Here is a 14,988-nt window from a genome sequence, read left to right as displayed (position 1 = left end):
AATCGGTGTGGTCCGGGCAAAAGCCCACAAGTAGAGGTAGGAAGTGAGGAAGAGGAATGGGATCCCATCGCAAGATATTCTCTGAGTTAATTTGTTGTTTTTAGGTAAAAATATTGATTATAGCAGCTTCAAATGAACATACTGTTCAAAATGACAGCTCAAATAAACAGACACACAGCGCAAGAAGGGAAGAAACAAGATTGCTGCCATCAACTGGTTCACTGATATTTTACAAGTCCTTAAATCTCTTTGCAAGTTTATTTGCACAACAAAAGTTTAGTAACAGTTTTATTTTTTTTACATTTTGTTTCAAATTGCATGTCTTTTAGAGCTCTGTTTCAGTGTTCAGCCTGGATTATAACATCTTTTATGAAGGAAAAGAAGATATAATATTACAAAACAAATTAAACTGACAGAAGAAAATTAACTTAATCTACAGTACATGTCCATCCAGTAGGTTTTGCTTATGTCATTTTGTTATATATGGCATTGAGCTCAGCTTGAAGTTTCTTGAAAGACGGTCTATTTCTGGGGTCATACTGCCAGCAGCTGCTCATGATCCTGGATATTTCCGCAGGGCAGCCGTGCGGAGCGGACATACGGTATCCTGACACACATCACAGACAGTCAAAACAGGCACCGAGGTATCTTAGCACAATGTACACATTGTATGTAACATGTGGAATCCAGAAAAGATATCAGTGTCAGAATCAGAAACTGAGTGGAGGAGAATGAATATTCCTAAGAAACACATTGACATTTGGCTTATTTTGCCGGATGAGTCTTTACCTTTCTCCACCTTCTCTCGTGTCTGTTGGTTGGTCATGCTCGTGTAGGGCGTCATTCCCATGGAGAAGGTCTCCCACAGGAAGACTCCAAAGCTCCAGACATCACTCTCTGTAGTAAAACGACCTAAAACACCAGCAGGGGGAAGCATTGACAAAGGCACATGCATTTTTTTAACAGACTCCTGGCAGAGAGAAACAGAAATGCTTGTGGTTGTAACTGCAGGTCAGAAACAGCTGAAGGTTACCATAGTTCAGGGCCTCAGGAGACGTCCATTTGACAGGAATCTGTCTGAGGCCGCCCTCTGCAGAGTAGACGCCATCATCTTGCTGACGGGACATTCCAAAGTCGCTGATCTTCACCACGTTGTGCTCTGCAACCAGACAGTTTCTTGCCGCCAGGTCCCTTTTAAAAAGACAAGACAGGGGAGAAAGATGCACAGTAAGACGGCTGCATGCAGGGGCTGACACAAAAAAGATACAAAGGAGACACAGCAGCAGCATGCTGTATGGAAAAAGACGAAAAAAAGACTAAAAGGAGCAAGATAAAAGGCGTTCTTGTCATGTCTCTAGTGTTGCATGTGAGGCGGTTTGAGAAGCCACCAGCAGCCGCCTGCTCTGATCTGTCCCCATTGGGCAAAACTGCACAGCGCTCCTGTAATGATGGTGTGCATCTCTGGAGCAGCGACAACCTTCATTGATGGCTCATCCAAAGTATCACAATTGCTCCCACTCAACTACTGATCCCCTAAAACTCTACAGTTACCTTTCAGGTTGCATTATTTTTTAATATCTTTTTTTGAACATAATCTTGATCTCAGCTTCTTTTCTTGGCTGGTGGATTCCCATCACAAAATGGTCTGCATTGTGTTTAATGTCTTTTTATAGCTTTATTGTATGTTAAAGTGTTTATTTGCAAATGTTTTGAATGGGCTTTTAATACAACTTAAATACAACACTTTGAGCCTAATGGTATGTATGAAAATTGCAATACAAATAAAGGTGTATCATAAAGTAATACTCTTGATATGCATTACGGTTGTGGTTGCATTTCATCAACAATGAAGATTCTGAATCATATTACCAGGATAGTCGAGGCTTTTTTCAGTGGCCTGAACTCAAACTGAAGTCAGGACAGCAGTCACTACACACTACACTACAGTCAGAAAAACGGCACCGTAGCTCTCTGAACACACTTTTAGAGTTTTATTTGGGATAACTCCAGTTTTGAGGATATTAAGCTCTGCTTCTTTTGCGTTTGAATGCACTTATTGTAAGTTGATTTATACAGACGGTTCTGCCAAATTAACGTAATGTAATGCGCTTCTGGATAAATGATTGTGCTGTCTTTTTAATGTAAGTGAAAAAATGTTGTCGGTCAGCCAGCAGAGCTTGTTTCCAGCTTCCTCTTCAAGGGCACAACAGCCATCAGTTATAGAAGAAAACCTTTCATCCCTCACTTTCAATCGATTATCTGACTGCTGCACCAACATACGGGGAAGTGCTTGAGGGAAAGTTTAGTTTGGTGAACAGTTGTATAACATGAATGTTAGGGAAGTAGATGATGTTCTATATTATGTAGCGTAAAGGCTTTGAAATACATTTGCACACAGCTTGTTCCTCCCTTGTTCGTGTAGAAACGACATCATCCTTCATGTAAAATGTTTTAATATGCAACTAATGTATTTTCATCATCATTAGTCTAACACACTGCTCTGCCGTGCTTTATGTTTTCTGTGTGTTCAATTCATGGTGGCTTTTGAACCCCCACACTGTTTTTTAGAAATCAAGACAAACAGAAACCATGCACTATTTTAAGGATGCTTCTTTGTGCTGGCAGGTTACTTATATCTTTGTAATGTCCTTATTGTTATTTTCAAAATGGAGTATTTTGTTAGTTCAGGGGAGCAGTGAAACCGCTCTTCCATAAGCTGATTAGCATTACTTGTTTCATTTATGCTTCACCATCGGCGGCTCATTCATTTGCGGTTTAGCTACCAGCTGACTGATACTGTTCAATCAGATGTTCAGCACAACCAATTACAATCAGAAACTTCTCACTTTACGTAGTAGTAAAACCGTTTCCAGCCCATTTCCAGCTCAATCACAACTTAAAACCCAACCAACTCAGTAATAAAAACCAGGCCGAATCATAACCTTAATTTGTCAGAGACCTGTGTCAAACCAGAAAAACAATACATGCTAAATAGAAAACACATTATAAACATACACAACAAAATATTCAATGAACACAATGAATATTATATTATATTGTTTTCACAGTATTTTCAAAACCTCGCCATACATTGACCAAAGCAACCAAAATGTTACCAGCCTACCTTAATCAAAAGTAGCCTAACTGGCTGGAAACAACGTGTCCAATCTGGTAACATGCTATTTGGTGAGCTGCTGAGCTAATTGTTATCGGCTGGACCAGCACTAGTCAGTCACAACCTCTCTATTTGTATGTCTTGTTTTCTTTCCCTGATATCTGGTTCATCATTGCACAGCACTTACATGTTAAAATAAATAACAATGTTTGTTAATAAAAAAGTTATTGAAGAGTAAAAATAAAGCTCCCATGCGAACAAGTTTGCTGAAGGTCAGTTAGCAAACGGAACAATACATTCACACATTTTTCTCACTGTCTGCAAACCATCTTTCCTTTGTGGAATTATATTCCAACTGTGGAGATTAAATGAGAGTGAAAGGCACAAATGACAATCTACAAAGCTACAATAGCTTCCTCCATCCCTTCAAAGATCAGCAGCGTCAAGGCTAATGATTCAAAATTGAACACCGTGAAAGACTGATATGTATTCATTTGTATGGGGTGGGGATATTTGCTGCTGCTCTGACTCTCTTCATCTACAGGTGCGAAATCCAACTACATAAAAAATCCATACATAAAATCCTTGAAGTGTCTCAAATGATCCAAAGACCTGTTCCTGATGTAATGATTAGGACTACACAAATATTGTATTTGTATAAAATATTGTATATATTGTATAAATTAATTTAATATTGTAGATATGGATTTATTGATTGACCAACCTGTGGATGCACTTCTTGCTCTCCAGGAACGCCATGCCAGACGTTACATCTCTTGTCATTTTGACCAACATTTTAGGCTTCAGACTGTGACCCTCATGCCGTAAGAAGGAGAGAAAATCCCCACCTTTTGAAATGTGCACACACACAAACACACATAGAGAAAGAGTGATGATGGAAGGAAAACAGCGGGGAAGCAATAATGGTAAAATAAAGCTCAAAGCTGTTGTAAACATGCTGAGAGATATAAAGGTAGAGTCTCACAGGATCATATTCACCTTGAACGAGCTCCATGATGATGTAGATGGGCTGTTTCTGAGTGCACACTCCTATCAGCTTCACAATGTGAGGATGGTCGTACTGCTTTAGGATCCTGGACAGCACAGGAGTGTGAGTGTGTGTGTGTGTGTGTGTGTGTGTGTGTGTGTGTGTGTGTGTGTGTGTGTGTGTGTGTGTGTGTGTGTGTGTGTGTGTGTGTGTGTGTGTGTGTGTGTGTGTGTGTGTGTGTGTGTGTGTGTGTGTGTGTGTGTGTGTGTGTGTGTGTGTGTGTGTGTGTGTGTGTGTGTGTGTGTGTGTGTGTATGTGTGTACTAACCTAGCTTCCATCAGGAACTTACTCTTGTGCTCTGGGGCCAGGTTCTCTTTACAGGATTTCACCGCTACAGGAGTGTTATCAGAACGTAAACGACCACTGTACACTTCTCCAAAGTTACCCTGTGTAGTACGAACACCAACATTAGTTACAATCTTTACTACAAACTCTCTTTTCTAACACAGTAGGGACATAACTAATCCAAAATTATGAGTTTATGGTTTCCGGGATGAACTGTGTGCAATTATATTCACCTTGCACGGCAGCAGGATTCTCGTGATGCAACACAAATTTCACACAAAAACACATCTTGCCAGGCTTTAAATTTGTTTTGGATAAGCCAGAGCACAAACCAAAGTGAGGAGCTACCGGCAGCTAAGGTTTTGAGGTGTGTTTGAGACGACATGGAGAGACAGTTCAAACCTGGCAGCTCCTGAAGAGGTTAGATTAGATGATGCAATAGCAGTTACATCAGAACTGGAGGGTATTGCTTCATTCTTCATCCTTCTTAAAGTGATTTCAGTGATGAGGGACTAAATCTACAGTCCTCCTTCTGTGGAACTACCTCCAAAGTCCAGCGGCAGCTAATATGAGACTTCAGCAGTCTGGATTACATTGATCAAGTGGATATGTTCCAGTTACACAAATCAATCCCTTGTATTTCCAAGGACAGTGTTGCTGAGCCACATCAAAGTGAAAGTAACTAAAAAGTAGGAAGTTTTTACTAAAAAGACAACTGGTGTCTAAAACTTTGGAAGATACCAACTTTATTTGACTAATTCACACTGATGAAGCATCATATTAGCTTTACATTCACTGACAATGACATCTCATTCAGACGTGATCTGTTTGCAGCCAGTCTGGAGAAGAAAAACCATTACAACGAACAATACAACTCTGTAAATGTCCATGTGGGCATGCAAGTATTAATTTAAGACATGCTTGATAAAATGTGAAATTATCCTTTAAAGTGCCAATCATTCTGATTGATCGGCCCAATTCTGAAAAGCTGGCCTCTTGTTATACTACTCTATGTCAACTTACAGGATTGTTTTTATTGGGATATATGACTCAGAGACAGACAAACACATATACTCACAGCTAACCCTATTTCTGTGAGTGACAAAAAGTAATGAATAAAACATGTTATAGCTTTTTCTCAATTCCCTTCTAAATGTGTACCTACCCGTCCAATTAGGGGTCCCAAGATAATATCATCATGTTCCAGGACCCACTTATCCTAATGGGGTAAAAATTAACAATAAGAGATGCAGTAGTGCTGTTTTAAACTGTGAGACCAGCAAGAAAGTAGCGAACAGAAAAAGGGAAGAGAATCTGAAGGAAAGATCATGAAACAGTAAGTTTATCTGCACTTTAATATGTTTGAATTGTGTTACAGCAGTACCTTCAGAACAGGTTTATTCAGCACAATGCTCGACTTCTTGGTGATGTGTTGTTGTGAGGATAGCAGATGATTGATCAGCAGCGGGATACTGAGGAAGCTTTCTCCATCTAAGCGATACAGATTCTACAGACGGAAAATCCCTTACAGAAATGAATCGATATGCAAACATGCAGGAGGGAGAAAAACTTGAGGATATAATGAACAAAACATATCAAACAAAATAGCCTTAAATTCCATGTTTCATTCTAACCAGTGGCCCTCAACCATTTTTGAGCCACGGACCGGTTTTGTGTCAGACAATATTTTCGCGGACCGGCCTTCACGGTGTGGGCGAAAAATGTGACGTAATAAATATGACGTAATGCGACCGACATAAAGACAATTATAAAGTGCATAAAGATACATCTCACCATTACGCTGCATTAGTGGAGCCCTGAGCTTGTTTATTTGCTACGAGCCGGTCCCATCTCGGGGTGACGGGAGAAAAAGATCAAGGCCCGACGTGTGTTTATGTCCAGTCTACTGACTCTACTCTGTACCTTAAACCTTTATGTGCAATCTGTCACTTAATTATAACCTGCTTCACAAAGACAGGATGTTGAAATGGAGGCAGGGTTTCAGAGATTTTTTGGCGATCTCAGTATATTCTGGCTTGATTTTAATACAGAACACAGAGTTGTAACGGACTTTGAAGTTTAATTTTTGAGGTAACGTATCACGTAACCTCTTGACATGTGTCAAGATGTTACATTTGAGGCTACGCACAGACGGATGTATCCGGTCTTTTTTCAAAATAAAACATTTTTCCAACTTTTTAAAAAATTATAAATTCTTTCTCTGCGGCCAAGGGACCAAGGGACCGACGACCGGTACCGGGCCGCGGGCCGCGGGTTGGGGACCGCTGATCTAAACCTCTGCTTAATTTTCAGAAAATAACATTTACACACGTTCATAGTCTTCTCTTTAGAAAAAAATTTAAGAAGGAAACAGTACATTCAATTCTTTTTGGCAGTGTCAGTGGTCTTGATTAATAATTGCATGCATATTGAAAAATATATGATGTAAAACCCAAACAGAAACACATAATGTCTAATGTAAGATGTCCTTCTACAACTCTGCAAAAGTTTTTTGCTCTATTGATTAACTTACATTCGTGTTCTGAATGAGGAAATGCTTGCTGGATCCTTCCCACTGCACAGAGAGCACATAACCCTCTTTCTCTTGACTCTTCCTCACCAAGAAGTCTCCCTCATTCGTCAGCAGCTGCTGGACCTCCAGTCTGGGAATGGCTCCGTGGTACCAGTCCTGCTGCCCCAGAGGACGATCCACCTGCTGCACCAGGGTGAGGGCCGGCAGCACCTGGAGGCACGAAGCGAGAACAGCAGGATCTTTAAAGCTGACATGAATAATGAAACATTACGAAGTGATGGTGGATGGATTTGAGGGGGATTCTGCATATAATATATGGAGATACTTCAAAGAAGAGTCTGTAACACTTTAAAGTCTAACTGCACCACCTTCCATGCCTCCTAGGAACCACAGTGTTGGGAGTTGGAGAGCAAGAAGTAGTTCAGTTAAAGAAAAACAACAAATAATTTAGGCTTTAAGTCCAGCGCTCCAAGACACTCGACTGAATGCACACAGTCTTTTCCTATTGAGGTTTAGTGTGCAGCCCAGCTGGGCCACGTTTTGTCAGCGATGATAAAACGATGAAATATAAACTGGCTTTTAGGTCAGGCAGAGTTTCAAAAGTAGTGACTTGACCGACAAAGCCGACCTTGTTAAGTCCAAATGTGCTTTCAGGAGTACAAGCCCCAAAGAAAGATGATGTGCCTGAGTGAATTGCAGCAGTGGATACGTTTTCTCGAAAACATGATGAATTGATTGTTGTGTGAGAAGAGGTTTGAGTTTATAAAAACACACTGGAGTTAAAGTACAGAGCAGGCAGGTGGAAGAGGGAGAAGGGGGAGGGTCTTTCAACTGGAACAAGTGTCCTTCCTTTAAAGTGTCCTTCAACAACATACTGAGAAACAGATATTGTTCATTATGTACTATGCAATGCAAAACAGCCCACTTGTACTAACCTACCTCACATTTGGGTTTAAACAGACCACTCAGATTGCTTATGAGCCCGTCCATAAGGAGTCTGGAGGGATTTGGGCTGTGGTGCTGAAAAAAGAAAAGATCCAGAGCATATCATCTTGGTCAGTAAAAATATAAAATAACAGGCAAAAAACATCTCAAAGTACATAAAATATTTGCAAGGTTATTATGTAATTATGTTTGTATATTACATATATTTGTAAGGTCCAGCTACCGAGTAATATAGTAGTATAAAACAGCTTTTGATTAAGGGTTAATTTATTACAGATATATTTGCTAAAGGAATCGCGACAGTAGAACAAGGTGTGAACTCAAGTCACAAAGTTCATTTTCACAAAATTGGTGACTTTGAACTCAACTTGACAAAATCAAACGTCTACAAAGTCTACAAATACAACCAAGTTCACCATATGTGCCAACATGCTAACATTTGCTAATTAGCTTGAAACAAAAGTTGTGTAGGTATTTGGTCCTAAACCAAAATATTGACTAATGATGGTGGCACTCGATAAAAAGTATCCTTTGCGGAGCATGAATATCTGTACAAAATGTATTGGTAATGCATCCAATATTTGTAGAGAAATGTTCCTAAAACCCAAAACAGTCGCTAGAGGAAAAGTCACAGGGTCACTAAAGTCAGTAGTGTGTAGTAGTATCCTCTAATAAGTGAAGGTGCTAAAAAAAAAAGACCAGAAGGGCCCTGGCAGAGAGAACATACATTGCTTGAGTTGGACGAAAGAGAGACGGTGTTTAGGTCCAGCTTCAGAGCAGAGGAAGGTTCTTTGGAGCCCAGCTGGTCCAGTGTCTCTGTCAGAAGAAGCCTCTGAACCTCTAGCTTGGCTCTCATGCCCTGGGACAGAGCCACCTGCTGCCGGCACTCCTCCATCGCATGTCTCTTGCTGAAATGGTAGACCCTGTACGAAGCAAAGAGCAGCAGTACGTCAGTAAGTCAGTGTGAGCAAAACAAAGGGTTGCATAAATCCATAAACAACACAAATGCACAAGACCACACAGACATCATTAAGAAGTCTGCCTGTGCAGGTTACAGAAGTGCCCTTGCAGTCAGTGAGAATCTCTGGCCACAGCTTAGTCAGCCTTTGTCGTGGATTGTCAGCATGCCAGACCAGTAAACCTTAAAATGGCCCAAGAGCCCTGCTAGTGAGGTGAAACGAGCCTGCTATAAAACAAATGCTGATATAGCTACAGTCATAAGCACACGGTTCAACAGAACCGGAATGGCCAGAGCATTAACCTGCTGGAGGCCCTCAAGGGAACAACTTGCTGTTGGACCCCCATTGACCACCTCAACCTCCCTCCCTGTGCATTGGCCATGTACCCTGTCGGCTCCCCAGCTCCCATTAAGTACAGCACACATTATTGCTCGGCAGCTCCATTATTTGACCTGAGATCAAGAAACCTGAAAGTACTGCCGTGCTGCAAAAATACTAGGTGTTCAGAGAGTCAGATAGTTTGAGGTAATTTGGTTAAAGCTGAAATGATTATTTGATTAACAGGAAATTCATGTCACTAATGTCACTAATGATTTACAAAATGTTTCTTCAAAATACAAACCAAAGCTCAGCATAACCTCCACTTACCTCAACAACCGTTGATGATACCACATAATAAATAAAGTAAGAAAACACATTGTTTCCCTCCAGGAGCTTTCAATGACTAGATCACTCCCACGGGGCTGTAAACCTCTAACACCTTCAGACAGCATCATCAACATAGACAAATGAGGGGATCAAGCTCTAGAACGCTGACTATATCGCTGTATTATAATTAGGCATAAGGCATTTACAGCCCCATGAGGACACACTAGTTATTAGCTGTTGCCCAGCCAAGAGCACACTGAACTCTCAATGGGAAGGACTGCTCACAGAGGCAAACTTCAGTATAATTGTCTTCAGAGCTCCCAAAGGTCATGTGTTGTTATTTTGAAATCTCCTCTGTGATCTCTAAATACAACATCAGAGACTAATTCTGCTTCTGTGTGTGGGCCGCTCACCTCTGGCCCTTCTTGACACCCTCACACTCTGCGTCCAGCTCCAGCTCCAGCTGTTCGACTGCGGTCTGCTGGGTGCTCAGAGTCCGAGCTAGAGCCAGCAGCTCCTCCTCTAGTGAAGTCAGTCTAGGAGAAGGAGAAATAACACAAGGGAAGGAAGTAATTGATGCAAAACTGTCAGAGGAAATAAGAGGAAAAGAATACAGGGAGTTTTAGGAGGAGGAAGTAGTTGAGACTCTAAAAAAGGAAATTAGTTGTCATCTGTGTGAGAGTGTGTTGTTTGTTCTCACTTGTGCTGGACTGGCTCCAGCGTGAGGTCGTTCAGTTCAATCTCTCTGGGATTGAGCTGCTCAGTGTCTTCCAGCAGACTACAATCAAATTCTGCACACGCAGGAGTCTCCCCTACAGAGCTGTAAACACAAACACACAGTGTCATTGCTCTGCTTTCATGACTGCATTGATGACATCTGAAATGTTGACTCAGTCTACCGGTTCTGTTGGACGAAGCTCTCATATTCTCTGTGAGGATCGATGGCCGTTAGAGCAGAAGATATTTCCTTGTGGATCCGCACCACTTCATGATGAAGGAAAGTGGAGATGTCGAAATACTCCTGCAGGATCTCTTTTCTGGTTGAGAGGTCAGAGATGACACGTGAAAACAGAATAATACAAAGTAATTTTTTCAAGGACCATTTTTTGCTAGATTTCAAACCACATATGCAATACATTGCATGTTTCCAAAGAACAACATATGAATGTGCAGGTTGGTTTTATATCAGTACTATGAAAATCTAATTTGAGAGACTTCCATCCATCCATCCATTATCAGCCGCTTATCCGGGGTCGGGTCGCGGTGGCAGCAGGTTCAGCAGGCCGACCCAGGCTATAATAATCTCAATAATTTGAGAGACTTGCCTGCGATAAACAGTCCTTCACAGTAACACACAAACACACTGTGAAGTAGATGTAATCTTACAGTATGAGCACCATCTCCTGCTGCAGAGTCTGCAGTGCACCGAGCAGGGCGGGCTGGATCTGACTGTAGTGGTGCTGATGGTAAACTTGAGCCGCTCGCACAGACAGCACATACTCGTTATGCAACTCGTAGAGTTTCATTGAAGCTTTTACATAACGCTCCTTAGCCTTGTCTCTCTCTTTATCTGCGCGCACACACACACACACACACAAACACACACACACACACACACACACACACACACACACACACACATTATGACATGAAGGAAATCCACATTTCAGATTTACACCATACAATATACACCAAACTGTGCCATGAGTGTGAAACTGAATCTGCTCAGAAAACAAAGTCCCTCTAGTGTATGTGCACCTTTATTGGCCTCCTGGTACTTCCTCTTAGCCTGAGCTGCATCTCTCGCTGCCTGTCTGTAGCTGCTCTTCAGCCTCTCCAGCTCGGTTTGGGTCACCTGAAGCAGCACACAGAAACACAGACAGATGGAAAACATTTGGTGCAAGGCTGAGCTTTATTCACAGAAGCTGAATTTGTGTGGTTGAAGCTTGCCTGTGTGCGCTGTACATGACACAGGAAGTGGACACCGGTCGTGTTACATTTCACGGCAGAGGAACAACAAATATGAGAAAAGAAGATGCAGGAAGAAATTATCTGACCTTTGTTGAGCTGCCAGTGCGAATACTTCAAACCTCCATCCGATACAGTAACATGTCTGACGTTGTTGTTCAGTCACAATATCTCTCTATTGTGCCACATCGTTATTCACACAAAACCAAACTGGTTTTCTGCACAATAAAGTAAGAAAATTAAAATGAACAAACTGCCTGCCAGGCGGCCAAACTGCGACCCAATATGGATCACTGGAAATGAACAGATCATTCCCTTGATGTAATTGGGTAATAACAATTGTGTGGAGCAGCAAACAGTTTGAGATTGCACCAGAAATGCATTTGCACACACTGTTTCCAGTCTATTGAAGCTCATTACATTCAACTGATGTCTATTTATAATGCTGTGACTGCAATGCTCATGTGCATGCGAACAAATAGCAAATAGCAACAATAATCAAAGTTCAATACCAAAAAAGTCAAAAGCTTATTTCCCGCAGTGAGCAGTTGTATCACATTTGGACGTCTGACTGTTCATGTGGTTCACCTGCCTTTTGGCATGAAAGTAGAAATATGCAAGTAGTTGTATATTTGAGATTATGTGTGTAGGTGTGTGTTTTAACAGCCTTGCAGGGACATGCCTTTTGTTGGGACAAAACGGCGCCAATTGCACATACCATAACATAAATCATTGCATTTTAGGGTTAACACTTGGTTTAAGTTTAGTTAATGTAATGAAAATGAGTGTTTGTGCATGCGAGTGTGTGTGTGTGTGTGTGTGTGTGTGTGTGTGTGTGTGTATTCCTCAGTCACCTTGCTGAGCTCCTGCCTCAGCAGGTTCCACTGCTCTGCGTAGGTTTTGCGGAGCTGCTGTTTGTCTCTGATGAGCAGCGTCAGTTTGCTGATGGGACCATCCAGCAGATCCTCAGAGCGCTTCTTCATCACCTGACTGAGGAAGTCCATCTGAGAGACCAGGACTCCCCATGACTGACAGACAGGGGACAAAGGTCAGGGAGACAGGTCATTCCGACCCGAGAACAAAAATCCTCCACATCATTTATCCTCCGTTAGGATGTGGATTTGTTTGTTTGTTAATCTTTAAAAATACTCAATAGATTTAAAAAATGTTGATGAAAGTCAGACCATGGGCCAAAAATAATTTGTGTCTTTTAACATGTTTTTTTAACCATCAAGTGTTGTTTTTTTAATCACTTACTCCTTATAACTCCTGAACTGTGAGGTGCATAATTAAATAGTTGTTTTACTGTCCAAACTCATTCTCCACCATTTAGATTTTATTAATTTGCTTAGCAAAACTCTTTGTCAATACTTCTCTAATTAATGTGATCCAATCTACGGTAGACATTTGTCGAACCCAGAACACTTCTAAACAATGTTTTCCCATATTGTGTTTGTCATAATGCTTCCTGTAAAAGGTTGCATTCTTAAGCATAACTTATTTGCAATAATTTGGGAAGCATTAGGCAATTGTAACCAGATTTAGGATACATTCTGAGCAAATAACAAAACTTTTGCAATAGTATAAAACTTTGACATTTCCCTAATATGCAGCACTACAGCAACATATTACAAATTATACTGGCTGTATCAGACTTATTGGTCATGAGTCAGACATCCAAGATTAGATATATTGTAAATCCAAAACAATGCAGATTAAAAACAACAATCTTCTCCGGGTGGCTTGCGCTTTGAGAAAAAAACTACTCATACAGATAAATTTTAAGATACTAAAATTGTGCCCCACTCTGAATATTAAACACATTTGTCTTGACAGCAAAAAAGCAAACTTTTGATTCAGGAAGTTTTTTGTTCCAATATGACCACATGTGAGTCCATAATTCTGTCCAATATATTAGTCCATTTGCGCCTGTTGTTCTGCAAATAATTAAATTATATTTCCATTATTTATATAGAAAGCACTGATGTGTTACCTCGCCTTAATTTGAAAATCAAAATCAACTAAATTACAGACTTTGTGCATGAGCAGTGCCTGTCTTCCATTAGAGACTGTGATGATCCGTTGATGATTGATGAGCTCGCAGATCTCACCTTGTTGAGCTGGCTGATGTAATCCTGTCCTGCACCAGGCTGAGGTCGGTCCTGCTTCTCTGCCATGGCAGCCATGTGGTGCAGCTGCACTGAAAACTCTCGTTCACTTTTAGCTCGATGACCCATCCACTTTTTCATGACCTCCATCAGGTGAAGCTCTGAGTCCAGCAACCGAATAACAGCTGCATGCGCCTGGGGGCATCGCAGGTCCTCTGCAAAGCTCATCTTCTGAATAGTCAAACTCTCCTCCTTACCGAGTGTTTGTTGTCAGTAGTAAGTCCAAGCACCTTTGTGTTCTCATGAGTGTGAAAGAAAAAGAGTGTCGAGCTGAAGCAGCTACTAATGACCAAGAGTAGTTATTTCTCTGTGGCCTTCAGGGGTTTCACTTCCCTGAGAGAACAAAAAATAAGTACAGCGGTTTAAGTGAGCTACCACTTCCTCATATCTGTTTGAATGTGGTTGTGTATGTGTATGTAATGTTGCTTTCATTCTAGAAACAACTAAAGTGGCACAATAACGACAAAACCTGCCATTGTTGCAACAGTCAAATAAAAAGCATAAAACAACGCACAGACAGACAGACATATTTCCATTTTATGTTGCTTTATACATATACTACTTCAAAAATATTTTACTTGTTACATCTTGTATTTTACAGCTGTAGTTACTTTACTGATTCTGAGATAGATGTACATTAAACTAGATAGCCTCAACCAATGATCAACCAAAGTGCTTTTAATGCGCTATGTTATAAATGTCCACATGAACAGCTGGTGACCTGAAAGCCTGAAGAGGACAGGTACAGGATTACAAAATGAGGGGGGGGCGTGAAATAATTAGTTGGAATGCTTCAGCAGTCCAACTATTGTTATTGTCTTCTTTATTCAACTTATTATTATTATTATTATTATTGTTATTCTATTTCTTCCGTACGTATTTTGAACCTCTTCTATTCCTTCATATATTCAGCTACAGAAACCGTTCAAATATTAAAATATTCAGCTACTTAAGGAGACGATGGCAATGACCTCTTCATATTTCTGACTTTTCAAATCTTTGAATTATTAAGCTTTTTATGAAAATTAAAATGAATGGGAGCGGATGGGGAAAATCTTCAAATCCTCTTCAACTTCAAACGCTCACAAATTCTGCATACGTTCAGCTAAAGAGACACAATTTAAACTTTTAAAATGTTGACAAAACCTTCAGCTATTATTCTATAATTTCATATTTTTGATATTTTTTCAAATATTCAAATTATTAAGCTTTTTTGAAAAAGAAAAATGAATGGATTCCTATGAAGAACATCTTCAAATCTGTTTAAATCTCTTCAACTTCAAAAGGTTAAGGGTTCGCCATGCTTACAGGTAGTGACA

At 40.6% G+C, this 14,988-nt stretch overlaps 1 protein-coding gene across 1 annotated transcript; it reads right to left on the bottom strand.

Annotated features, from left to right (window-relative positions):
* Nucleotides 1–464: 464 nt before the first annotated feature.
* Nucleotides 465–13,837, bottom strand: fes (FES proto-oncogene, tyrosine kinase; the record flags this gene model as incomplete). The annotated part of the gene is made up of 18 exons (XM_079216623.1): nt 465–607; nt 790–912; nt 1,034–1,191; nt 3,840–3,963; nt 4,115–4,209; nt 4,431–4,549; nt 5,614–5,667; nt 5,833–5,955; nt 6,982–7,191; nt 7,921–8,001; nt 8,654–8,849; nt 9,947–10,069; nt 10,234–10,353; nt 10,433–10,570; nt 10,920–11,103; nt 11,292–11,388; nt 12,356–12,529; nt 13,613–13,837. 18 exons carry the CDS (start codon nt 13,835–13,837, stop codon nt 465–467), a joined length of 2,487 nt encoding a protein of 828 aa, XP_079072749.1.
* Between the last annotated feature and the right edge of the window lie 1,151 nt (nt 13,838–14,988).

Source organism: Taurulus bubalis, assembly GCF_910589615.1.
Source record: "Taurulus bubalis genome assembly, chromosome: 4".
In the NCBI taxonomy this organism is placed as follows: Eukaryota; Metazoa; Chordata; class Actinopteri; order Perciformes; family Cottidae; genus Taurulus; species Taurulus bubalis.
The sequence above is the reverse complement of the archived record's forward strand: the minus strand, read 5'-3'. Positions and strand labels throughout refer to the sequence as shown.